The sequence below is a fragment of the Echeneis naucrates genome, chromosome 13, assembly GCF_900963305.1.
Source record: "Echeneis naucrates chromosome 13, fEcheNa1.1, whole genome shotgun sequence".
In the NCBI taxonomy this organism is placed as follows: Eukaryota; Metazoa; Chordata; class Actinopteri; order Carangiformes; family Echeneidae; genus Echeneis; species Echeneis naucrates.
In genome coordinates, this window is record NC_042523.1 from 20,243,039 (window position 1) to 20,270,700 (window position 27,662).

The 27,662-nt window shown below is 42.5% G+C and overlaps 1 protein-coding gene across 1 annotated transcript; it reads left to right on the forward strand.

The window, feature by feature from the left end:
• Positions 1-1,254: 1,254 nt before the first annotated feature.
• sik3 (SIK family kinase 3) lies at positions 1,255-27,499 on the forward strand. Its single transcript, XM_029517005.1, is given in 25 exon segments — positions 1,255-1,542; positions 10,242-10,358; positions 10,974-11,037; positions 11,538-11,699; positions 11,897-12,021; positions 12,233-12,356; positions 13,058-13,176; positions 13,470-13,580; positions 13,681-13,815; positions 15,084-15,164; positions 15,708-15,817; positions 16,234-16,390; positions 16,503-16,652; positions 16,751-16,824; positions 17,811-17,945; positions 19,065-19,206; positions 20,972-21,091; positions 21,432-21,490; positions 21,638-21,747; positions 22,303-22,472; positions 22,560-22,675; positions 23,454-24,232; positions 24,395-24,555; positions 24,842-25,182; positions 25,518-27,499. Coding segments are annotated over 24 exon segments (3,867 nt in total). The 5' UTR covers positions 1,255-1,332; the 3' UTR covers positions 25,178-25,182; positions 25,518-27,499.
• The last annotated feature ends 163 nt before the right edge of the window (positions 27,500-27,662 follow it).

Sequence of the window (27,662 nt, forward strand, 5' to 3'; positions counted from 1 at the left end):
TTTTATTTGCATATGTATTTGAAATCAGAATGCTAACCATAATTCCTGAAAACGTGATTTTGGCTTTGAGCTTATTTACATGGACGGCAGCAGAGTTTGGATACTAATGCAGGTCCTGCCTTTAGACATGGCAAATCTGAAATACCTGAAATGTATTTAATGGTGCGTAAAAAAATAGGAAATAATCACACTGTCACATTGTGAACCTGGGTCTCTCTCGGGGTCTATGCGCCTTGCACACATGGCACTGCACTGACGGTAATCCAGTTTGAAGCAACAGGATGCAGGAACGCATCTCTGACATGGAGCGGTGCTGTTTACAATCGAGTGAGAGAATCTCAGAATAGATTAAAATATCATAGATATTTTGTGGTGTTGGTAGGTTTAATTTGGTGTGGTTTAATTGCCCATTTATTGTATTCCTTGGTGCTACTGTATTTATTCTTTCAGATTTCTCTGTTCTTCAGTAAATTTGAACAATTTGGTCTAATATTCCAACAGGACACACTTGAAAAGTTACGCCCTTGAGGATAAATATTGAATAAATTAATTATGAGCATGGCTAAGATTGTTTATTGTGGATGCGCCTGCATTCTGCGTGTGTATTTGCAGTAAGAACAGTTGATATTTCCTCCCAGTGTTCAGCGAGTCTCCTCAGAAGGTCGGGGCCATTTCTCAGCACACCGGTGACATTTTCCCAGGCAGCGAATTTACAACGGTGCAAAGCTTTTTTCAGCAGAACATAAGACACATATTTAGTTTTAATCACAATCATAAGACAAAGCTGCGCACAGATAGTATTATGACTTCCAGTACCCATTCGTGGCTTTGCAGACTCGACCTTTGGAATCTGTGCATATATATTTCTGCACACAAAATAAAAAAGATAGATTGGAGTTAGATTAGACTGAAATGGCAAATAGAGAATTTCCTTTCGCTCAGCTCGAATATTTAAATCAGTCATTTCTGCGTGTGCCTTTAAAGTGCCCTAACATGATCATACATGGTGCAGCAGTTTTGCGAGGAATCACTGAATCACGGGAACCAGTGATAATGCGCACTTCTTCGTCGCCAAGGCAACCACAATACGTTTCAGCGGATGAAGTCATTTGTTACGCTGGTCGTTGCCATGGCTACAACCTAGAGAGGGCGCTGCGGAGGAGCGCTTCACGTAAAATGACGCAGGGCGGGGGCGTGCCCGCGATGCGCGCTGCGCAAGGCTGCTTGTTGTTCCCGCAGAGAGGCGAGAAGATGGCGGCCGTGTCAAGCGGAGGTGCTGCTGGGTCCGCTGCGGCCGGGATTACGCACTCTGCCCGACCGACCCACGCAGTAATGGGCCCCCAGAACCGAGCCCAGCCGTCCTCCGGGATCAGCCACCCCAGTCGTACCGGCACGGCCACCGGGTGCATCACCAATCCCGGCCACACTTCGGCCAACAGGCCCCCCCCAGCCCGAGTGGGCCACTATGAAATCGAGCGGACCATCGGCAAGGGAAATTTCGCGGTTGTTAAACTGGCCACACACAGCATTACCAAAGCAAAGGTAAGACGGCTGACGTCCGCCCGTTTGAGGCGAACAACCAGTAGCTGTCATTGATTTATTTCCAGCTTATTCGACCATGTACTCGGGATGACGCTGGGGCCTTCAGGCTCCGGAGACACAGCGGCCAGCCCGCTCTGGTGACACCGCTGCTTGGCGTTGAGGAGGAGTAGGAGGAGGAGAAGGAGGAGGAGAGGGGTGGGGGGTCCGCTCGACACGGGGCATCACCTCTAAGCACCGTATACAGACACGTTAACCACCAGATGCATTTTATTCATCTTCAGTTTAGAAGATCTTTTTTGTGAGGGAAAAAAAACCCCCAAAAAACAGGAAGGCCCGAGGTTAATGTGTGGCAAAGCGCAGAGGACGGAGGGGAAGGGTATTGACGAAGATGAAAAATAGGAGACACACAACGGTGCTAGCAGCTTAGCTTCCGAGCTACTTAGCTGTTTTGGCTAGATTCAGATATCCATTCAGACAGCACTACGGTTAAAAGTTTGCAGCGCCCTGCCGGATAACTTCACATTAACGATGAACTTCAGAAGTCGATAGGTGTGTGTTGTTCGAGTTATGGAGAGCTCTGCTGTGTAAATTTCCTCCTACAAGTATCACCGAAATCTGGTTGAAGTCAACTTTGGCGCATCCAAGAACCGCGGTTGTTGTTGTTGTTGTGGTTGTTGTTTTTATTTATTTAACACTGACTCTCCTGAATGTGGATGAGTTCAAATAAATAAAGCGAGTTGCTTTTGTCTTTCTCTGTCAGGGAAGTTTGAAGTCTGTAGTACAACCAAGTTGTCGAAGTCGTGTTTTAAATTTGTCTATAGGATTTTGCAGTATGTAGATATTTCCGTCAACACTCGGACTACATTTCCATAATGCCGGCCATGAAAACATTAACAGGGAAAACTTTGGTTTCACAGCTGGCATCAAACTCTTTGAACCTATTTATATGTTTTTGCATGGAGCTGGGAGCCAGCTAACGGCATACTGGGTGATTGACACTGACTATTATCAGCTAATGGTGTTCATGCAAAACATCATTCCTGATGAATACATGCACACATTGGGGTTTGCCAGAGGTCAGCCTTGTGCAGTAAACCTCTAACTCTGATCATGGCACGTTCATGCAAGACTTCTTTCTTTTTCTGTAAGTAGAAGGTTTAGACCTCATTATATGTTGGGGAAGTTTTACCCAATCCAAGAAGGAAGGGCTTGTTTAAAGCAGCGTATGTATTTTGTGCTGACCCATTGAATCAAGAATCTCACTGTCATGATTTTATCTGCATACTGTTGTGACAGATATGTCCGATATGTCTTATTGTTTTTGATGGTAGCATCAAAATAACTAACTAACCTAAAAGCCACAGTTGGAACATTTGATGACAGCACCACCACATTCTTCAAATACCCACTTTGATTTCCCTGTAGAGCTTTTGCTGAGGACCTTCCATATGTAGTATGGTGTATGATGACACTTGAATCCTCCTGCTATGATATGACAGCTGTTGTGAAGCACATTCGATATAATTCATGCTTAGTTCAACAAATGGGGGCAGCTTAACCCTACACCTAGAGACAATTTCTGCAATTGTTTTTCCCCTACCTAGTGAAGAGCTTTAAATTCTAATGGCACAAAGAAAGGTGCGTCAAGGTATTCGAGTGCAGCTTTACCTCTATGGCCTTGTTGACATACACACAGACAGTCAGACATGGGTCATTTATCTGCTTTGCACCACGTAGCCTGGGGAACCTTTCATTTGCTTTCATGATGCCAAAATAAACTTGGAATGATCTTAAGTACTTCAGAAGAAATTTTTGAAGATCTTTTAACTGCATGCATTTGATGGCAATTTAAGTATAATATTTAGGGCAGCAATGTGCTCAATCTTTTCAGAAGAGCAGAATGAAGACTGTAGCTGCATAATGATGAGAGATTGATGAGCTAGTTATAAAGCTTTATTCTTTGTACGTGAGCCTGTTTATGCTTGTCTGGATATGCATGTGGCTGTGTCTGTCTGTCTAACTGAGAGTGAGAGACCAGCCGAGGACAAAATTACAGTGGAAAATGGACTGACAGAATGAAAGAGAGGCCTTGTTTGTTGTCTGTTGATGGTGGTCTCAGGTCTCAGACAGACCAGTCAGTTCATCATTTCCATCAACTAGTGCAGGGGTTTTAGTGTCCCCAGTGGCTCATGAATATCAGAAGAATAGCAGTGTGCTTCAACATGCCTGTGGATATCATGAATATGGATATGATGATCAGTCATCGGATGAAATGCGCTTTGGAGCCTTGTTTTATGGAGTAGGTTTTATAACAATCCAATGAGAAATGCTGACTAGTCAAAAATAGCCCAACAACTCTCTCAGTTGTTACATGGAGCTGGATAATACCCTGCAGTGCAGTCACAGTGAAGAGGACCTGGCTATTTATATTTGGTAGATTCAGAAGCCTAGGGAGGGATGGTCCCTTTTATATGTCTCATTTGGTCTGTTTGTTTTTAACCTAAGACATTCAACAGGCAATTTGTTTCATGTTTTGTTTTTCTACAATACACATTACCATTTCAACCATGTATTTTTTCTTTAACATGTAGAACAGGGACTGTTCAATTCTGGTACCACAGAGGCAGACACGCAACACAAACCTTCGGTGGCAGATAGCTTCTGTGCGGCACCTCTGTATTGTAATAGTGAAAGTTCATTTCCCTCAGACAAAGGTCAACTAGTGAAGTATAAGTCAAAACAGGAGTTTGTATGCTCTCCCACAGATGCTATGCCAGACAGCAATGTTTGCTGTTGTCTTGATGAATGTTGGTTTCAATGCCTCGCCATAAATTTTATTGCTGGTCAGGAACCTTGAATACGATGCTTCAGTTTTCACGAAGCTCTTGGTAACAATAAATGACTTCTTTGAGATGTAGCTGTGGCCAAATTCATTGCATTTGACGTTTAGGATTATCTTTTAGTATGCCAGCAGCTCAATTGTTAATTTGTTGATTGTTGTTGTTTTTGCTAAAATCATTTAGTCACCCAACTTATCTAGTTATATTTCATCTAATTTGTGCAAATTTTACAATGGTTTTGATGGTGATATTGATAAACGAAACTAAAATGTTGTTTAAATGAGTGAGTGAGTTTTTTGTTTGTTTGTTTTTTTTCCTCTGTTTAACGTCAATATGATAGGTTATAGCTTTCTGCTGATTGCTTTGTCAGACTAGGGCTAATATTTTTAATGAAATAAACTGAGACTCACAGTGCTTAAACTTTATTCCTGCTAAACAAATCACAAAAACTATGAAGCAATAACAAAGCTGATCAACAAACTAGACATTTGACTCGATTTCAATTAGAAAATGTTGTGGCTGAGTTCCCTGTTTGTCTCCATTCTATGCTATAACCTAGTCAGAGCCAGCATACACCGTTGCTTCCTGAGAATCCAGCACATCACAGCGAATACTCTCAAATTTCGTAAGACTTTTGAAACATTGGGCAGGACTTGTACAATGTATATAGGCAATTACTTCCATACACATATGGTCGAAGGGATTAGGGATGTTTGATGGCTGATATTATGGAACTGGTCGTTCTGTGCTCTAATTTGATAGGCTGTTAATTAGGCCTGCAGTTGCTGTTTGCTTCAATGCAATTAAGATGATACTTCACACCCAGACAATTTTAAGGTGGCAAATGTGCAAATTATTTTTCATGCCCTTTGAAGGCCACTGTCAGATATTCTGTGGATTAGTTTGTTGTTGTTTTTTTTACACAGTTAATTAATTAGACTCAACATAGCCCTTTCATCTTTCATGATCATTTTGGTTTGAAAGTTTAAGAAAATCGCCGTTCACTTTGGGCATAAGTCATCCTGGGTTCTGTCTGGCATCTGTAGTGAGTACTAATTTTCACTGATCATGATGACGTGAGGGCACATGATGCAACCAGAGTGTTGCAGAGCAATTGTAATGTCATTCTGAAGGCCTGAATTTCTTCACTACCAAAAAATTAAGTACACAGTTGTTTTTTTTTGTTTGTTTGTTTCTGGAACTGTTCAAATTATTGGTTATCATCATTAATATTCTGTCACATAATTGACAAATTGTGTCCTTCTCAGAACTCCTAATAAAAAAAAACAAAAAACAAAAAACATGCACCTTTTTGCCATGTACCAGATTGAAGTAAATATTTTAATTTGAAGTTGCCACATTTTACAGGAACACAAAATTACAATGACTTGTTTATGTGTTTGCTTACTTTGGTAAGAAAGTTAGTAATGGTCTTACCTCAGACTAATACAGGACTTTGAAAAGCTCTCTTGTGTTTTTTTTTTTGCCCTCAGCAAGGTGAGCGTGATTGGTAAAAGATGGCACTGTGCTGCATGTCCTGACCTGCCTCTCTGTGGGGAAGCAATGTTTTTTCCTTGTTCTTTTTCCTGTGGTCTCCTTTTTCCTTTCCAGCGTGTTTTTTTTTAGGCAAGAAAAGGATGAGCAGGAGGAATAGGGCAGGCAGGATAGCAAGCATTAGGTAACAAACCTAATGCACTGTGCAACAATTTCACTCACTCCCTCTGTCACACTCACGCACAGCACTGGAACATACAGCAATCCCCTCTCTGTTTTTAAAAACAGAGTTGCATTCAAATATGATTTAATTTAGATAAATAAAATGACAAAGGCGGCAACTCTGCTTGACTTATCTTCTTGCTCTTTACTCCTCGGCTGCTGCTGTTCCATTTTCAGCGGTGTCAATGTGCAGTCAGCCATCATCAAAGCGTAAGAACAGCATCGAAACTTTGTCTCTCTTTTACATGACAGGCCTCGTCTGTGTTATTCTCTTGTGCTCTTACGCTTGTTGTCAGTAATCATGTACAAATGGCGATTGGCAGATAAAAATCATGTGCACTGTGAACTGTGCACCATCAGCACTGCCTGTTGTTAGAAGCAACTCTGCATTGCTGAGGCAATGTTGAAGCTCTGTTTAAGTGTTGCTGGTTTCCATAGTGACAATGATTGTTCCAAATCCCAACTACCACATCTGAATGTAACTGACCTGCCATTGGCTGAGCTTTTTGTTTTGAATTATCATGATTATGTGGGTTTTATTCATAAAAGTTATTAAACAGGTTGCTTGGTGAAGATGGCAGCAGATCTGCTGATACATTTCTTCCTAACAGTGAAACCATTGTGATACATTGTGATATCATCAAACATACAGCTAAGCTAAGGTGTTTGGTTGATGATACTGTATAAAAGAAATACAGATGTTCATAACATCATCTGTTTCCAAAGTTTGGGCAGTATGAGTAAAATCCTGCATTTTGGTTTATGTAATTTTCTACCGCACTGAAAATATACATTATGATGAATAAATAGTTGTTTTGTTAACGGATTAAATAACCAAAGGTGTTTCTCTGGTTGTAGATCTGTCTGTGATATTGTTGAGAGAGCAGCTTTCTCATCTCTGGAGGCACCAATCACTGCCATCATGTGAATTTCAATCACTGAAAAACTGAATTTTTCTTAGATACATACATGTGAAAACTTGCAACTCGCTATAAAGTGTGTCCTGTTCTTTGCAAGAACAAAAAAATGGAAGGCGAATGTGATGATGGCCTGTTTTTCCACTCTCTAGCATGTCTGCAGTCTTGCGCTTTAAGCTTGAAATATTCAACTGAGTCATTTCCACACATAAGCCCATACAAGTGAGTAACACACAAGTAGAACATCTCTGAAAGGCAATTGTGCTGACTCATACTGTATGTGCACGTGCATATTACAGTCGTAATGTGGTGCAGCTTGTGCTGACCAGCTGAGACAAAATCTCATGTATGATGGTTTTTTTTTTTCTTTTTCTCTCACACATGCACAACAGCAACACTTAACTTTGTACCAAGAAGCTATTGTAAATAGCAGGTTTACAGATTGCTATGATGCTATGATGCAGTGTGTTTTAAAATGGTAGGGGTTTAAGCCTGAGGGTGTTGTAATCTGTGTCACCTCTTGATGGAGGTTAACCTCATACATTAAGTCACCACACCACTGAGTGTAAATACAAATGAACACACAGCATGCATCACAAGCTTTTCACAGGAGACGTTACACCATAGACCCAATTCTCTATATAGGATTAACCCTATTATAGTTGAGTCATGGATCGTCTTTAAAATGAATATTGGGGAGTCCTCAAGAAAACAAGAGGGCTATATGAATATAATATCCAAAATCCGATAAAACTTTTTTTTTTCAGAGCTTGTACTCCTTATGCTTGGGTTAAGATAACAACTAAAAACATTCACCACTCACTCACAGTTGTTCAGTTGTCATTGTGTATATGTATTATTTTATTAAAACTGACAATCCCCTGAAATCATCATGTGTGCAATTTAAGCAATTGTTTGCTGGTTTCTTGCCATCATGTAGTGGATTTGCTGTATATATGCGCGTTGTGTAATGTACAGTAAATGTTTCAGACTCAGACTCCACTGTAGGGCAGCAACTGCCCTGGTATGGTGTTATGTTGAGGTCAGTGTCTTGTGATCGGAGGGACTATGTGACACTTCATCTCATTACAGCTGGCCTCTCAGAAGTGTGTGTGTGTGTGTGTGTGTGAGAGAGAGAGCTGAGTGAGTGCGTGAGTGTCCACACACTTGAGTGCCCATCCCCACATCCCCAAATCACGACAGAACATCCAGAGGCTCTTAAGGTACAAACTCTCAGTCGCAACACATTTCCTTTACTGTATCTTGGCTGCTGCTAAAGCTCTGGAGGCCCAGCTTTTGAGATAGACGCTGGTCACATATTTGTGTGAGGAATACAGCATACCAGCCAGCATTGCCACTACTCCAGCTCCATTTCTATTGTTAAAAAAAAAAAAAAAAATCAGTCGAATGACCAATATATGGAGTCTGAGAAATTCTAAATATTGTCACTCTTAATGTCCAGCTGTCTTATTTGTTCTATTGCGTCCATCTCTGGCATCTATTTAATCTCCCTGGCCAAAGCAGTTGTATTCAGACACACATCAAGCCTCTGCAGTATGCAACCAGAGTAGGTTCATATCCTGATATTCATAAAGACTTGGCGTCCCAAGAATAAAGATAATTTGTATGTGTAGACGTCAGCATACGTTTCTCTGTGTGTGTGAGATCCAGATGTCCCATTGTTACCCTCCAGAAGACACATAGGGGAGTTATTACATCAATAAAACTGGGTGACTGCCAATGCCAAGAATAGATTCCTGCAGCTTAAAATACCTCATTAAGCATACACGACAAGGGTTGTTTTTATGTGTTCACTGTGACTGTGATACCTCAGTGATACTTTGAGGGAATTTCTTCAAAATTTGGAAAAATTGAGTCAGAAATTACATGATTAAACTTTGATTGCTAAATATTATGGTCGCAGTGATCTGTTGATTAAGTCACTTTAAGGAAAGGTGAACATCACTGTGACAATGTAGCTCAAGAAAATTTGGAGTATAATTCATATTTGGTGGAGATCTTCTGCTTTGCAGGGTTGCAGAATTGTATGTAAAGCATCCATGTTTTTGACTGCACTGAGGTATCATCCATTCAATGCTTAGTGCCAACATTGTGTTCTACGTTGTAATTTGATTATAATATTTTTAAAGCCGCAACTTTGGCTACATAGTATATAGCAGGGACTTCAACACTACCAATAAGCATTTATTAACACAGCTGTCTGATGCTCCTGAGGGGGAATTACATACAGGCCCAAACACTAATCTGGATTAAATCCACTGATAAATGTGGCTCTTTGCTGTCAGGAGCCCCCTCTTTGCTCACCATCACTTCCCCTTCCTCTCTGCAGCAGGATGTCAGCCTTGTTGGGTTTCAGATGTACGCATCATCTTCATGTCTGTTATCAGGAAAAGGGGAGTTCAGGATGGCTCTCTGCCCATGTGTTTGATGCAGGACACTCGATTTTAATTTTTTCACACAGACTGTACTCACTCATCTATTTTTGGCAGGAGCTGTGTTTTGGGGCCGCCCATTAGCTTTGCCTGATTAAGTCATTAAAGTCTTCCACCCATTCCTAAGTGGCAGAGCAAATCTCCTGTCACACAACATTGCTGTCCACACTGCCAGAGCTATTGTCAAGGCTCAGCAGTTATGCAAGAGTCATGCTTGCATTGGAAGGTCATGGTTTAGGTCAGGTTAGCCAAACAAGCTAGAATCCAATCAAAACACAAAGTCTGGCAATGTACAATTGGGTTTGCTAAGAAGTGCAATAATTGTGTGTCTTGTTCAGTGTAGTTCATACTTTGATGTAATTTATCTGGGCATATTTATTGTGTCTTTGTCGATGTGTTTTCTGTGCCAGGTTATGTTACACTCAGTCTGCTTGACTTACACCATCCTCTCTTTCTTGGTACCTTGCTCCTCTATGATTATTGTGTCATTACAGCAATATTGCTGGGGCCATGCCCTAAAATGATTCATAAAGACTGATGTCAATGTATTGTTTGTATTTAGATAGATGAGTAGCAAGCGGGAAAGAATTTGCATGGTTTAAAGGGAATTCTTTCTTTCTCTTGTCTCCTGACTGTCTTTCATTTCATTCTGTCTTCAACACCTTTGGTCTTCCTTCACTGTTTTCCTTTTTAATGGCTTCCTCTCTCTTCGCCACTTCACCATCCCTCATCATTCATCGTTATCTCTCCATCCATCCCTTCCCTGTCTCCAGGTGGCTATAAAAATAGTGGATAAGACTCAGCTGGACGATGAGAACCTGAAAAAGATCTTCAGAGAGGTGCAAATCATGAAGTTGCTGAAGCACCCCCACATTATCCGCCTCTACCAGGTACATATGTGCTGACAAACTGGACAAGATATTTATTTCAAGAAAATGTGCAAAATTGGTTCACCAGAATCAGACATTGCTTGTTGTTTGTGTTATCATCATCATCAAAGCAATGGTGGCTGTGCCTACCATTGCTGTTTAACCAGGGAAAGTTATTTTCCACATTCACTGCTGTGCAGCTGTGGGGCTGCCTGATACAACCACAGCACTCCCACTTTCATTTGAGACTCTGTAGAAGAAGCTGAGGAAAGAAAGAGTTTCCTGTTTGTTTTCCTTGCCCTCAACTTTTCCAGCTGTATGGGGATTGTAACACCAAACCAACCTATCACAAACCAGATTGTCAGACAGTCTTCAACAGCTCCTTGTGCAATCTAATTTGCCACTAAATGGCAAGAATATTAAATGAGTAGAAATTTTTTGTTGAAGTAAACGTCCTAAACAAGCATATATTGAACACTACACTTGCAGCTTTCTGTTTTATATAAATCCTGCTGTTTGTATGCCAAACAATGCTTACTCATCCTGTTGTGTAATGGGTGAACCACACCATCAATAGATGTTGGTCTTTCTAGGGGTCTGTGCATGTCCTGGTTGTTATCATTTGTTTGTCTTTAGGTGATGGAAACAGAGAGGATGATCTACCTGGTGACAGAGTACGCCAGTGGTGGCGAGATATTCGGTAGGGAATTTGGTTGTTGTGGATCAGTTTTTTTGATAATGCCTTTGTTCTTGTTGAGTTTTGATCTGTCAGAATGTCAGAATTAAATAATTGTGTTACGCTGTATGCACCTCTACAATGAAGTCCAATGTTAAAGTAATTTTTAGACATGAAGAGTCAAAGTTGATAAGACTTAAACTGATACGAAATACACATGGGGTTATTTTCTATTACAGACGTTTTTATGACAGCACAACACAGTGACTGTCCTCACAAGCCAGCCAAAATATGTCATTATTTGATGTACAGTTGTTTACTCTTCATAAATAACTATCATTAAATCATAAAATCATCGTTATTCACCCAAATGTGAAGCTTGAGTCAGTCTATTGGGAAAGCTGGCTTTCAAACAAATAAAGCCATTAGCATAAGAGCCTGTTTACTGAGCACAGCAGGTACATTCAGTTTGAGTACCATACGTCTCTGACCTGAGCTCTCCATGTGTGCGTGCCTACCTGTAGACCACCTGGTAGCTCATGGGCGCATGGCAGAAAAGGACGCCAGAAAGAAGTTCAAGCAGATTGTGGCAGCAGTCCATTTCTGTCACTGTCGGAGCATTGTCCATCGAGACTTGAAGGCTGAGAATCTGCTCCTGGACCACAACCTCAACATCAAAATCGCAGGTGTGTATGTTGTCCTTTGCCCTAAAGAAGTCATGGGTGGGTAACTTAACTTAGTGTGTGTGGGCGGTCTTAGAGAGCGGGTGCAGGCAAGTGCCAGCAAGCGCTCTGAGCATTTTTCCTCATTTGATCGAATTTACTCATTTGTGCTTTTGAAGAAAGTGATCAGATTGAATTAACTTGTCTTCTTCTCGTGTCAGATTTTGGCTTCAGTAACCTGTTTTCTCGAGGCCAGTTGTTGAAGACATGGTGTGGCAGCCCTCCTTATGCTGCACCAGAACTCTTTGAGGGCAAGGAGTATGATGGACCGAAAGTAGATATATGGGTGAGTCAGCTAGGTGTGTGTCAGAGCCTGCTGGCCCACAATAGACGATACAGCAAACTGGATTGAGCTTCCTAAAAAGACAGAAGAGAACTGAATGAGCCCAAAGAAGGGATTTTGTCTTAATATAAATAGTATTGGATTCAGGATTAATTTATAATTATTTGGTGAAGGCAGTCTGACGTTGTGTTTGTTTCTTCTTTCTTCTTTGTAGAGCTTAGGTGTGGTGTTGTATGTCTTGGTGTGTGGTGCTCTGCCGTTCGATGGCAGCACTCTACAAAATTTGCGGGCACGGGTCCTCAGCGGCAAGTTCCGTATCCCCTTCTTCATGTCCACAGGTAGGACAACTCTGACTCGCTCTATCTAATGTCTGACCACAAGCCTAACGAGTGCAATATCTTTCTAATTTGGTTTCCATCTAAGAGCCAAGCAGTTTTCAAAATAAATTCAAGTCAAAAACCAAAGCTCTTAAGTTTTAAATACTCCTGAATAGTAGCTCAAATATGTATTTGAATACATTTCACATTGGTAAAAAGAAAATTTAAAGCACTATTTAATATAAATCATCATGATTGACTGAACAAGCTGATAGGCAGTGTGTTAAGAAATTGTGAATGTTGAGATTTTTTTCTGCAATTAAATTAAGATACCTTCAGTGTCAAACAGCAACAACAACTGCTCTATATACTTTGTACTGTCCTCTGCCATTTCTTTTTAAAGCTTGCATTTGAGTATGAAAAGAGTGAGTGATCTGATTTCAAGATCAAGTATGATCAGTTACCCTTTGAAAGAGATGTCATAAGAAATGTAGGTTAGGTACATTATTTTTCAGAACTATGCCACATGATCAAATCTGATTAAAAATCAGAGCTACTATTAGCGAGAAAACAATGTTGAAAAATTGTTGTTGAAACAATATTGGTGTTACTACTATGCTTCTTTTTTCAAGTAATTTTTTATATTCTCACACTTCATGTATTCTGTTTTAAGTGGTGTTGTCTTATGTGAGAAATGTACGTATATTTCTGTGTTACTGTAGACTGTGAGTACTTGATCAGACATATGTTAGTGCTGGAGCCGAGCAGACGGTTGACCATGGAGCAGATCTGTAAGAACAAGTGGATGAGACAAGGAGACCCAGACCCAGAGTTCGACAGGGTGAGACCTCTCTAGAAGTGTCCAACAGTAGATATCTTCAGTCTGGGGCAGGTGATGTAACGGCCCTGCCCATACTGAAGAACTCTTTAGTTCTCTCTGGAAACAGTGGAGATATAGCTGACCTCACTAATTAACATAGTATGTGAAATTTTGTATCCCTCCTTAGACTGAAGTGTAGAAATGAAAGAAAGAAAGTTTTGAGATTTGACACTGGTCATTCATCAGTCACCTGACGGTTCCCTATCAACCCTGCCCCTCTTCCATCTGTTTTTGCCATTACTTCTCCATTTCAGTTGATAGCAGAGTGTGAACAGGTGAAAACGGAGAGAGAAACGGAGCTCATCAACGAGCAAGTACTGATAGCCATGTCTGAGATGGGCTTTAAACAAGAGAGTACACTTCAGGTTGGACACAAATATGCAGTTTACTTGTGTTGAAATATTTAAGCTACGCCCTTTTGTCGAAGAGTCAGTCACATTTTTATTCTCCTTTTTCCCCACTCAGTCCCTACAAACAGATGCATACGATCACTACAGTGCCATCTACAGTCTGTTGGCTGACCGCCTCAAGAAACACAAGACCCTACGCGTGGCACAGCCTACGCCGCGCTCCATTAGCTATCCCCTAAATGCTATACAGGTTAGTTATCATATGATAAACTCTTAACAGCTTGATAGCATTGATGCGGGTTTGCCTATTGTGCAACTGTAAATATATTTTCGACAGCTTGTTGGTCACTGCATTGTCTTGATGTTTCCTGAAATTCACTGATGAATCATGTGTTTTGGCACTTTCTGTATGAGTCAATTCTTGGTGTCTTAAGGGCAGATGCTTGCTGGTTCTCTGAATGTCACCAGTGCCACATTCTACTATGACATGGATTTCGCAATGCTGTTACTGCCATCACCATGATAAAAGCACTTCTTGGTTTTAGCACACACACAAGGCTCTGCACCCAGCAACACCTGATGAACTGTCACAGCCACAGGTTACAGGCAGGCAATAGGCACATTTTACTCAATTCACTGTTGTGCAGCGCTGACCTAACATGGTGCATCTTGGGCAATGTTGACTACAATGCACAATGGTTATAATGCTAGTTCTGCAGAAAAGTACCATACGTCATAATATTAAAAGTCACAAGTGCAAGGCAACTGGAGTTTTTGGAGTCAGACATTGTAGTTGCTCTCCTGTTGGGAATCACCTCTGTGATAAAGGAACTTTGCCCTAATAAGCTGGTTATCTCTTGCAAAGGTTACACACTTTATTTGATCTCCCTCCTCTAACAGCTGAATTTTTACATAAATAAATCAAGTTAGTTGGCATACTGTATATTTTTCAACTTGAAATTATATTCTGTGTTTTTTTTTCTTTAAATACCAGTAGTTTATGGGCCAATTTGGGGTAAATATATTTTTCAAGTTGTGTCATCTTGAGTAATTTTCTTCATGCATGTTAAAATGGAAGGTTAAGTCCACCTTTGCTTTCTTGTAAAATGGAAATTTTTGGATGTAATTCCCAGTTCGGCTGACATATTTCAGGTCTGTTAGATCACAAATGAGGCACCTTTAATATAGAGGTGAAAAAGGTTGTATAACATTACCCCTTGTTAAGGATCCAATGCTGTATATTAAGCCTCCTCATTGGCTTAAAGGTAACGGTTGATAATGAACGATTGAATAACTATGGATTTGTTGAAGCCCCTATGTATGATTTCTTCACTGCTTTTGTATAATAGAAGCGTCAGGCGTGGAATGTTTCCTTTCATGTCTATCCTCTGAATTGAGTTGATTGGCTTTAGCCCACATCTGCCAGTCCTACTGAACTAAGGAGATTATTAGAGAATCAGTGCAATCCTCCCATGACCAGTTTGACCTGTGTGTGTCTGTGTTTGTGCGCTTGCCCAGCAGACAGATCCACAGGGTAATCCTGTTAGCATGACTGTTCCCCATGTCCAGCTCATCAACCCAGAGAACCAGATTGTTGAGGTGAGTCAGTGATGGCGCCCAAGTGGTTGCATTGACCTTGCAGTGTGTAGCCAGCAATGATCATGCCTGATAAAGCAAGGATCATACAGAACTTTAATTTATCAAGCCCAAAATGCAACCAAGAGTTTAACTGATGCTGCTTTTAATCTGAAGGCATGGGAATTAAACTGGTTAACCTGCAGACCATTTTCTTGCATTCAGCCTTACAAACATTTGGTCTTCATAAATGTGCCACTAGATGACTGCCCTTTACTTGTGCTGTACTAGCACGGGTTACTACAGTTTGTATCCTCCAGAATTCACAGAGGCTGATCTGGCACACGCAGTGACACATGCATGTACATACAAACAGAGCCTTGAAGCTGACTCACAAATGCTGTGAGAAAGGAGAATGTGTCAGATCACTGCATTGCAGCAGGGATTTTAATAGAAGACCTGGATTTTGAAGCTGAATACTAAATTTCTACTCTCTTAAGACATTTTGCCTGTAACACATCCTTTCATTAACCCATTAATTATCACCAAATCCTTGTGTGTGTTTAGCCGGATGGCAGCATGGCACTGGACAGTGATGAAGGAGAGGAGCCATCTCCTGAGGCCATGGCTCGCTACCTCTCCATGAGGCGGCACACTGTTGGGGTGCCAGACCAAAGGTAACAGAAACATTCTTTATTCTATAATATGTGATATATCAGTTGTTGTTTAAGTGTTCCAATGTTAATTAAGTGATCCAATAACCATGACAAGCTGAGAAGTTTGTTGTTTTTGTTGCATACTGGTGAAGTGAACAAAGTGGGGAACAGGATTACACAACTTACACAATGGTACACAATACTTCTCTTTGTGCAACAGAGTAATAACTTCAGGTGACAGTTTTAAGGTGTCAGATGAATAGAAGCATTCATTTTGACCTGCTGATTCATTTTTTCCTGAAAATCAGCTACGATTGATTGGCAGCTAATTAATCAGAGGATCCCTTTATTGAACAAATCTATCTCCTGTCTCTAAACGATCTAGTACATAGCCAAAACCATTGACTGATCCCTGCCTTTCTGCCCTTGCACCACAGGACAGAGATGCAGGAAGAGCTCCAGAAACTGCCACCAGGTTTCCCTCGTGGTGCAGTGCCCCAGCCTCCTTTCCCCCCACTGGCCCCCACCATGGGCCAAATGCACACTCTCATGCCCACACAGAGCCTGCAACCCACACAACACCTGGAGTACAAGGTATAGTGAGTTGGTTTAGAGTCAGATGGAATCTTGCAATGGAGGGGACTAAATATCAAATTGATTGACTCTCCTCTCCAATCTGATGGTTTTGTGTCTGCTGATCCTCCAGGAGCAGTCGTTGTTACAGCCACCTACCCTGCAGCTGCTCAACGGCATGGGGCCTCTGGGTCGAAGAGCTTCCGATGGCGGGGCTAACATTCAACTACAGCTTCAGCACCTCAAGAGACCCCGCGGACCCTCACCACTCGTTGCCAGCCCAGTGAGTACCAGAATGCATCAGAATTCGTTTGGATTTGTTAGCTCTTCCATCATTTGAGATTTTGGTGTGCTAATGTGCAAATCCTTCACCTCTCTCAGCACCCTATCCCTGCAGTAACTCCTGTGGATGAGGAGGGTTCGGACGGAGAACCAGACCAAGAAGCAGTACAGAGGTAACTCAGGGTGACGCTTTTTGGTGGTGGGATACACTATACAGAGGTGCTGCCTAAACTGGATCCTTCGGAAGTCCTGTAGCCTGTGACAATAGAAAGTGGGATTTTTGATGAATGTTAAGTCAGGCCTTTAAAAGGCTTTAGAAACAGTGGCCAGTAAAATGGAGAACATATGCAGAATATTTGTCCTGAGCTTAGTCCGCAAATTGTGGCGTAGGGGAGAATTTACACGAGAGCTGTGAACTAGAGTTTTTAGAGGTGTCCAGCGTTGATAGAATGAGTAGAATATGTATAAAGGTTTGTTAAATTTTAGGTGGTAGCAGTGTAAAACGAGTCACAGGTTTGGTGTAAGGATATCTGGTTTGGTTTCAGAAGTCCAGGTTAGGGTTTCCCCAGTTGGTCCTCTTCAGACAGCAGCCTCTGTAGACTTCGCTGGTGTCCTGGGTTGCTGGGAGTGAGTGCCTTGAGGCTGCTCTGCTTTTTCCCATGGGAGATGGCCACTCTTCTGTGGGGCTTATCCCATCTCTCCTCCTTTTTCCATTGCGCAAGTGTCTTCTGCCACAATTCCAAACTGAATCTGCCAACAAATCCAGCCCTCCTATCTCTCAAACTCTTTGGCAAAGAACTTCTTTGTCTGTCTCATTTCAGCCAATGCCAAATTAGCCTCCCAACTTTCTCACTCTTTCTTACACAGCTTTGCTAACTCTGAAGCTTGCAAAAACAGTGATTAAACATAGCAACCAGCCCAATATCTGAATTGGAAGCTGGGGGCTGTGGATACCCATAAGCTTTAACAACAACATGTAATCTTACTTTGTTTTTCTGATTGGCTAAGATGATATGAATGATGGCACCCATTGGCAGAAGTGGGATGGGGTGGGCCGTCCCCCCCGTCTCCATTAGCCAATGAGGACAGAGAGCTGACCAGCGCTACTTCCTGTCTCCCACCCTCACCCCCCCGTCCTCCCCCCCTCCCTGCGGCCCAGGTACCTGGCGAACCGCTCGAAGCGGCACACGACGCACGCGCTCATGAGCACATCGCATGGCGAGCCCTCTGCAGAGGCACAGCGGCCCCAGGGCCCCCGCCAGAGGGGGGGCTGGGCCCCCGACACACACACCCGGTGAGGGATACGCCCGCTCCGAGCTGTATATGCACAAACACACACAAACACATAAAGACCCATGTATTAATCGAGGGTAGTACCAAGCACAGCCCTCTATCTCTCTCCTTCTCACACACACAGCTGATCTCACACACACACATTGTTGATGAAGTGCTGGCACAAGGTGCAGATTGTGCACCTTTCAAAGAAGGAAGATATTTTTGTCATTAGCTGCATTGCTGGTACAGAGTTCGGCACAGACAGGGCAGACACTCCTCAACATGGACAGTAAATCATGATTCAGAATAGCATAAACCTTGAGAGCAGGTATGTGATGTGTTCATGCTAAAGGTACAGACAGGCTTTATGTATAAAAGCTGAACTATTATCTCTGTGTTGTCCAGCTGTTTACCCTCATTAGTATCGTCTCCCTCTGACTTATGTTGGATGTGCTTTTCCTTCATGTTCAAGTCTTCTTATTTAGATGCAGCGGTAGGCAGGACCGGTTATCTAAAATAAGGTTTGAGACGAATAATTTTGTGCTGGTTGTTAAAGGAAGCATCCTCTTTTAAAGTAAAATTGATGTGTGAAACTATAAGTGGCGCTGAAGATTGTGTTATCACGGACCCTTTTTTTTGAATGAAAAATTTTATTCTCAGCAAATATGAGAGCTGTCAACTGTCCACCATGCCTAATAATTTAGTTTTCACTGAAGCATGCCAACACATATTAAATGTTCGTGTCCCCTTTACTGAACAATGACGACTCATTTATCTCAGACATACTGCACAGTCTGTCATCACTGGTAAGTTGAGGAAAGAGCTTTTTCTGAAAAATTCCTCAAGAAGCATTCCTTAGATGAACTTCCATTTACAATGGTATGTATCTACAGTAACGTAACGTGTTATTTTATGTGTTCTATCATCATAGCAGGACTTTTGACGTCCTCAGGTTTCCTACGTATTAAATTTAGATACGTATAATATTTGTATAAGTGTGAATGGTTACTGATTGTATGTGTTTGTGTCCCTTGTGTGTCTATGTGTCTGCGTTCTGTCGTATTGTGTCTTTGTGAATGCATGTGTGTGTTTGTGCTATGCGCATGTTTGTGTTGGCTCCCTGCGGTCACCTTATCAGATCCAGCTATAAGGACTGTAACACCCTTCATCTCCCAATGGAGCGCTTCTCCCCTGTCAGACGATTCTCTGACGGCGCCGCCACCATCCAGGCCTTCAAGGCTCATCTAGAGAACAGCAGCATCATTAAGCAACTCAAGCAGGTACATTGTTCTACATATCAACACATAACTGTGGAAAACTAATAAGTAATGAAATGGCAGAAAATTTAATTCTCAGTAATCACCAGAGAACAATGGTGCAACTGACAATTTATTCATGCCTAAGTCACATTAAATGGCCATCTTTTCTGACTTTTGTGTCTTTTGTTGTGCATTTTTCTGATTTATCATAAGTTTTAAATAAATACATATATTTTTATTTGAGTACAGCTCCTCTTTCATCAGGGTTCACAGGACAAAATCAAGTGTTGTTTCTATGGAGGGCAGATCAATATGAATGAGTCAACAATTACCTCACCAGGTGCTGAGATCAGAATTTTTTTGGACTTCTGCTGACAGAAGTACGACTTCTAAACAGTGATGCAACACATTTGGCTCTGAAAGCAAAAAGTGCAGAGATGGTTATACACTGCAGCTACTCTGATGCCATTTTGAATCTCTCTGCAATACCTAACAAGATCCCCATCACTCCAAATCAGTGCTTTGCAGGAGGAGTTAAACTTTGTAATGCAACAGTTAAATAACAGTCACTTGCCAAATGTGAACCACAGGGATAAGATCCCAGCTAGCTGATTGCATTCTGGTTAAATCCAGCACTCTCCTCTTGCCTTTGCTACTATTTCAAGGTATCGCAGAAGCAGAAAAGTTAAAATGAAAAGATGCATGCTACGTTTAAAAAAAAAAAAAAAAAACACCTAATAACCAAGAATTAATTTCACTGGGACACCAATTCGGAAATTTGGAATTTTTGTAGCAACACAGACAGATTTTGCAGAGCAGGGATATATTTCTTTGACTCTTTTGTTATCTTGTTATTAAAATGCTGACATGATTTAGACTCCTTGTAAAACTGAGTCACAGTGAAGAGAATTTCTTAAGGTCAGGTCAAGCAGGGTCTCTTACTTGAGAAAACCTCAACAGGCGTCTTGAGACATCACATCATTTGCAGTGACACTGCAATGAGATTACCTCACCCAGTAGGAGGCGTAGGTTGGGAGAGAGATAATCATCATGTTCACAGTGGGTGCTTATGCACTTACATGCTGGGATTATCTTTACTCTCAAGTGGTAAGAGGGTTAACAGGGCTATAGGAAAGGTTAACACTCATGACATGTCCCCAGGTAAAGACCCCTGAAGAGATGGCACGGCACTTAGGGTCAACACATGCAGGGACTGTTTATATGACCTCAGAGTATATTAAGCACATTGCAAATGGTCGCACAAGCTGACAAGCCTGTTGCTCTCATAAATCTGGACTTGACAGAATCCTTAGAAATAACAGGTTTCCAAATCTGCATGTAGCAGGAAGCTGGTTCAGATTTTTGGTGTTTGATGCCAAATGAGATGCATGACCTCAAATTGATTAGTATCATTGGTCAAGTTCATGACGTTTGAGCGGCAACAGTCAGGCAATGACGCATGCTGTTAAACTTTGGCTGCTTTGAAGATTACAGTAGAAGCAGGAACTGGCAGCCGGATGGGGATTATTTAGAAGTCCTTTAAACAATAGTATGTGAAAGTTGTCAATAAGTTAGTGCTGATGAATAGGTGACTTATAGTTGAAGGATAATAAGGTTATAAGGAGGTTATGTTATGAGAATCCTAAAAGCCAACTGCAGCAAAGAGCATTTTTCTGAATCTGAACGAGTGTGTTTTTGTTTTTTGTTGTTTATTTTGGCACCCTTGTTTTCAAATGTGGAATCAAGAATAGTTAATATTTGCATTCAACATCTATGTTTCCAAAAGGAGTGTGAGCAGCTCCAGAAAATGTATGCAGCCCAGCAGGATGAGCGACTCCTGGAGCACACCCAGCAGCAGCATATCCTCTACCAGCAAGAGCAACAAATCCTCCACCAGCAAATCCAGGTACTCAGAGGCTGAAAAGCAGGTGTCACAAAGACCTATAGAAGACTGACAGAACTAAGCGAACAGCACTATTATGTTTGCTACCTCAGGTTCTTCATGTATTGATCTATGCTGGGATCTATAGCACAGATAAAAGTTTGATAGAAAGTGTTGGTGATTTGGTTCACCTGAAACTTGGGTATTCAGCATTGTGGCCTCATTAGTCTCTCCAGCAGGAATCCTTTTATTGAGGCACACAGAGACTTAATATTTGCAGTTTTGCATGATGCCATCATATAACCACATTACCATCCTGTTATATTGAAGCCTGGAGTGAAATTAAATTTTCCTTTACCTGCAGAGTCTGTCTTTAGGCCATGGAGAGAGCCAGCCTAGTCACCTAACCCACCAGCTCCAGAGGTGAGCACACACACACGCACATTACTCATCAGCTATTAAACAGTGAACAATGAACTTGATACTGTGCTGCAGCGCTATCGACTGGAGTGTTACATCATTGTCATATCTCTGTCTTCTCCTCTCCTACTCTGTCCTGTCCTCCCTCAGGTTGCGTATCCAGCCCTCCAGCCCTCCGCCAACACATCCCAGCAACCACCTCTTCAGACAACCCAATCAGAGCCCTCCGCCTGGTTCTGCAGGCATAATGCAAGGGCATGGTTAGTAATAGCACTGCAAGAGTGCTTAAATACTTGTAACTGGTGTAGGTGCTCTGGTGCGTTTTTACTGTCCACCCAATTTTTTAACGCTTAGAACTATTTTGTTTTTCATAATTACATAGCACAGAATACATTTTAATACAGTGATGTCATTTTTAAATACACATTAGGATGTAGAACACTGAACTGACAGCACGGTGCAGTATTTTTGAAAGAGTTTGGGTCTATAATTCTGTAGTCGTTGTGTTTGTACAAACATAGTATCTGACGCACATGCAATTCTGACATTGTGTGATAAACAATGTACCTGAAGGCGTAGCTTATGCACAATCAATGAAAATTTTTTTTTTAAAGTGCAAACGGGGCAGCAGGTGAGTAAACACGTTGGTCATCAAGAGCACAATAACTTGTGATTACTATGCAGAGATTAAAACAGATTTTATTTACTTAATGTAATGGATCCATTAATTTTGATGCCAACTGAGACCAAGCTTAACAATGACAAGAAGAGAGATAATAGAAATTCGCTGGCGCCTCTCTAATAATTCCTCCTAGGAGGTCCATCACAAGTGCAGTACCAGCACGGTGCTCCAGCGCTCTACCAGGGCCAAAGTGGAAGCCCACCTCCCACAGGCTTGCCTCGAGTAACTCTACCGACCAATCAACAAGCACCATCTGCCCGCCCCACTGTCCCCTTGGCACAGGGTGTACCACAACAACAGCAGGTGATTACAAAGATCCAAATTGGATTTCAAGTATTTGAAGGAAATTGTCTAATCAATAATAAATATCTACATCAACTCTTTGTACAGGTGACCATTCAGGTGCAGGAAGTGGAGGCACAAAGACAGGGTAGCTTTCTATCCACGCCCGGGGGACACAGGGTCCTCGGGAAGCAGCTGAGCGCAGACAACGCCGAGATGCACAGGTGACCCCACCCATCCTGTCACCACGTCTCCTGATGGCTGCCAAACCTTCCCAACAATGCCACTGGACTGTTTTTGTGTCGTCTACTTCCATCGTTTTATTTTTCTTTTATTTCCATAAGCTTGCCACCTTGAATAGACACCTGCATGCCCTTTGGTGTCATTTTCATGTTCAACATTGTATGTTCCACACTGTTTTGTTTGAGTTTTACATTTTTGCCATGTGCACAGCATATTTTCTTTTAATTTTTTTATTCATAATTGTTTTTTTGATGCTTCAGACAGTAATACTGTTAATCAGGCCAGATATTTAATGTATAAAAGGGCAGGCAATACGGACTTTATTGTTGTTACCAGTATCGAAAATTAACAAAATTCCTACATCGACTTTGCCTGAGACGACATCCTCAACAAATTCTCCGCCTCAGAATAGCTGGGTGAGTGGTTGGATGTGTTTTAAAAGTACAGTATATGTAGAGGTCCCACCAGTTGGAGTAGGAGATAAGTCATCCTGTGACCCCTAATATTATCATCCCATACGCAGTTCTCTGTAACCAGGACTGCCTTTATTTAGAGAAAATGTGACAATATTGAAATACAACAGTCAACTTGAACCTGGACCCAGCCTGAATGACTGTTAGGCTGTCTTTGTCCAGTGACTTGAGGAAAGCCTCCCGTAGATTGTTGAAAGCTAGGTGATGCATCCCAAAGAGGACTGGGAACATGTTGCAGTTAGACAGGGCAGGCAGCTAATTATCCTCTGCATTCCCTCCCATCCAGCCGCAGCCTTGGCCGCTTCACATCGGGCTATGAGCAGGCCCAGTTCAATCCCCATCTCTTCTCTGGCGACGCTGCTGCTGCTGCCTCCCGGGGCGCCTCCGGGGTGGTCGGCTCTTTCAGCCCCTACCTGCAGGCAGCTTCCCTCAAAGTCCCCAGCCTGGAGGGTTACCAGAGTGGGGCGGTGGGAACCGGCAGCTATGGTACCCCCTCTACACTACAGCAGGCCCTGCTCTCCCCAACTCCTTTGGACTACCGCCCCCCACAACAGCACGTGACTCCCACCCTACAAGGTCTCCTCTCCCCTCGCCACTCTTTAACGGGCCACACCGATCCCAGGCTGCCCCCCCAAGACCTGGCTGCCCTCTTGAAGAGGCAAAGCCCCCGCCCATGCCCAGCACCCCCGACGCCACCCAGCGGCCCACCCCAAGAATATGGAGAGATGCTGCTTCTCCACCAGCTGAGCCAGGGTGAGAGCCTGGAGCCACCGGCACCACAAGGTGCCTCCGGAGGCCAGCACTACCTCCACCTCCTCCAAATTCGAACCCCAGAGGTCCAGCCCCAGCAGCACCCAGCCCAGCCACCTTGTCCTAACTTACCTCACTCAGAGAGCATGGAAGAGGATGATGTGCCTGCTGGCTACCACCACCCACACGAGGGCCTGCTGGCTAAGGCAGGAGAGGGTCATGAACTCCTGGGGCCTCCCAGAGGAAGCACTCCACCCTACAGCTCCCCGACACACAGACATGGCGGCTACATAAGAAATGCTCCAGCAACTAGAGGTGAGCCACAGTTTTAACACAACTTACAGACTAATTTCTGCTATGGCTGATTTTGTTTACCATTAATTTTGTTTTGGTATCCTGGCATTACAAACACTCCAATGCTGAGACAAGCATCCAAACAGTTCACTTATTTATTTTATTTCTTTTGAATTTAAATAGTCTCAGAACCTGAGCATGTGGAGTGTAGGCCCCCGGGGCAGGTGATGGATGTGCCTGATCATAATGGTGTGGGCTACTCACGAGGTCCCCAGGGTGACGCCTACAGGTCCCGTGGACAGCTACAGCGCCACCACACCATCCAGACCTGTGATGATGCCTATGTAAGTGAAAGTTTGTTGATAATTCACACATCAGACCCAATGAGTGTTTCATTGTAATGTTAAGTGTGATCCCATGCAAAAGAATGGGAGGAAGACATCTTGATATTTGCCAGTGTGTAGTTGACGAGCTCATTTCCTTATGAGTGAAATGTCAGAGAGCTCATTTAACGGAATATAGCTGAGGGAAGAAAATAAATGTTTGCATGCACAAAGTTCTAAGTCATATTAGCTGCTGGAAGCTGTTCATTAAATTTCTTCTTCAAGCTGTTCTTCCCTTTCTGCTCAGGACCAGGCAGAGCCCATGTCTGGAATGAGCCTTTTGGCTGGGAAGGCTTTAAGCTCCGCTCGCATGTCAGACATTCTCAGCCAGACGTCACTGACAGGAAGCCAGCAGCTGCACCAGCGGGAAGAGTCAGGTCAATAGGCGGCATGAAAACACATGTAACAGTGTGTGGATTTTCTTGGTCCATATCACTAAAAGATGCACATTTCTCATGCAGTGTGTGATGTGGAAGGGGAACTTCATGCGGCAGCCTGCTACCCTTCTTCCTGCACCAGTGACATGCTCCTCAGCTACAAGCCCCCTGACCTGCAGTACAGCATGGAGCAGGCTGGGGTCTAGCACAGGTAAACCTCTCTCTTTGTGCAAGAATGAATTTGAAATCTAAAGACAGCTATAGGTATGATTATAAGAAGATGCCCCTGCCTTAAGCTGCATTGCCTTGTTCAATCATAAAAGACCTTGTGCTATAGTTTTGAAAACTGCTTACTCTGATTACCTTTGGACACACATAAGATGTGTTTGATCCTGAAACATATTGCCAAATTATAGTAACTCAATTTACAGCTATCAACAAAAGATCAGTGGACTAAGATTAGAGAAGGGTCGTGTTTTTCTCTGGTTTAAAATTCTGAAATGATCAAACTGATGCTATTTCCTCTGTCCCCGTGTCTTCCTGCAGGACAGGGTGTATCCTGTGTACAGCGGTCCATATCAGCCATCCGGAGTTGTGTTGACTTGAGTTGAGCAGCATCACGCCAAACCACCGTCGTTTGCCCAAACGGGGGGCACTCTACGTCCATCTGTCTGTCTCCATCTGTACATGGGAGGGCAGTCTGCGTGAGAATGGGGGGAATTTTGGGGAGGGTGTAGACGTCAGAGGGTTGGGGAGGTTCATAGGTGGGACGTCAGGGTTCAAAGGTCAAAGTGCCAGCATTTTCTGCACAGACATCCAGCATTCATTGTTTGTCTGCTGTTTTCACCTCCCATCGTGGGTAGATTGGGATTCCCCCGTCTTCCTCTTTTGACTCAACCCCCCCTCATCTCCCCTTATTAACCTCGCCCATCCCACCCAAACCCTGCTGCTGCACTGACCTTAAGCTCCCCTTTCATCCTTTCTCGCCTATTTACTGTTTGCATACTTCATTTCGTGCCTCATTGGCCAACGAATTGATTCAGCCTCACTTGCAAGAACATTGAGTCCAACATACACACTGCTGCCACAAACCCAAAGTATTCATTCGTGTGTGACTGTGTGTGTGTGTGTGTGTGTGTGTGTGTGTGACTGTGTCTGACTGTGTGTGTGTGTGACTGTGTCTGACTGTGTGTGTGTCTGCGTGTGAATGTGAGTGATTGACTGACAATAAGGGGTGAGCGAAGGGGAGAGGTATCTCTTAGCTTCAGTCTGCTTCACCCTCTCTCCCCCCTCCTGCTGACCCGGAGCAGATCATTCCGGAGCGGGCTGAAATCTCGACTGCGGCTCCTTTTTGGCCGGGCGGCGGGGGTTTTGGGTCAGTCTTCAACAGGGCGACAACACCGCTCTCTCCAAAGATGGAGCTCAGTAACATCGCACAGGACAAACCAGCTCTCATTGTTTTTTTGTTTTTTTTGTTTTTTTTGGTTTTATTTGTTTTGGGGTTGTTTTTTTTTTTTGTTTGTTTGTTTGTTTTTGTTTGGTTTATGTTCTGTTATTCATTTTCTTATTTTATTTTATTTTAAAACTCATTTTTACAGCTAATGTCCATGAAGGCATTATGGTCAATATTGTTACTCTTACTGTTATTACTGTTTTCTGTAAAAGAAGTTTTATTATGATGGATATTATTACCATTATTATTATTATTATTATTATTATTGTTATTATTAAAAGAAAAACAGTTCTGTGTTGCAAGGAAGTCAACATTGTTCTTGGATTACTTAAGTAACTCTGCACTTTCGGTTCATGCTATCCTCTCTGTCTGTCATGCTGTTACCCTGCTTTTCAACTCCAGTATCCCCACCCTTTCGCCACCTTGTGTTACCCCCTTTCTCTCCATCCTCCTGCCCCCTTTTCCATGTCAGTGACAGTGTATTGCATTGTGGTTAGTTTTACCAGACATTTGCTCCTTTCCTTGTACAGTGATGCCATGTATAGAACGCTATTGCAATTTCTGTATCAAATCTTTCTCCCCCCCCCCCCACCCCCCTTCCTTTTTTTTGTTACTTCTTGTTTTTAGATATTGTTGGGGAGGCTTTTTTATATTTGGTATTGTTTATCATTTGTATTTTTGGATGTCTTCAAAATGTTTTTCTTTGTTTTGTTTTTGTTTTATGAATCTTTGAGATTTCTAGCCAAAAGAAGACGGAGAGAAGAGAGACAGTGCTCTTTCTGTCTAGTAAAAAAGATTGTTCTTATTTGTTTTAATATTATTATATCGAGACACTTGAATAAGAAGAGAGTAATTATTTTGTGTTGCTCTTAAAAGTATCATTTCAGTCATTGATGTTGTTGTGACTGTCATTCTTATTGATGTTGGGCCTGTTTTCTGTTAATGGGGTAGTTGTGGCAGGCTATGCAGGGTCAGGCTTCGGGCTTTGTCTGGGTTGGTTCGGGTGCTACAGAGACTTGACACTCTAAAAAAGAAAAAAGACAAAAAAAAAAAAAAAAAACGAGGGAAGAACTTGTAAAATAGCTGACATATCATCCTGAACATCACAAGTTTGGAGACGGACAAATCCTCTTCTCTTCCTCTCTTGCCCCCTCTTACCTATCTGCTGTGATCCTCCTGCCATCCTTTATTACATTGGCTTCTGATCGGAGGAAGCACGACGGACATGGCCCCCCATC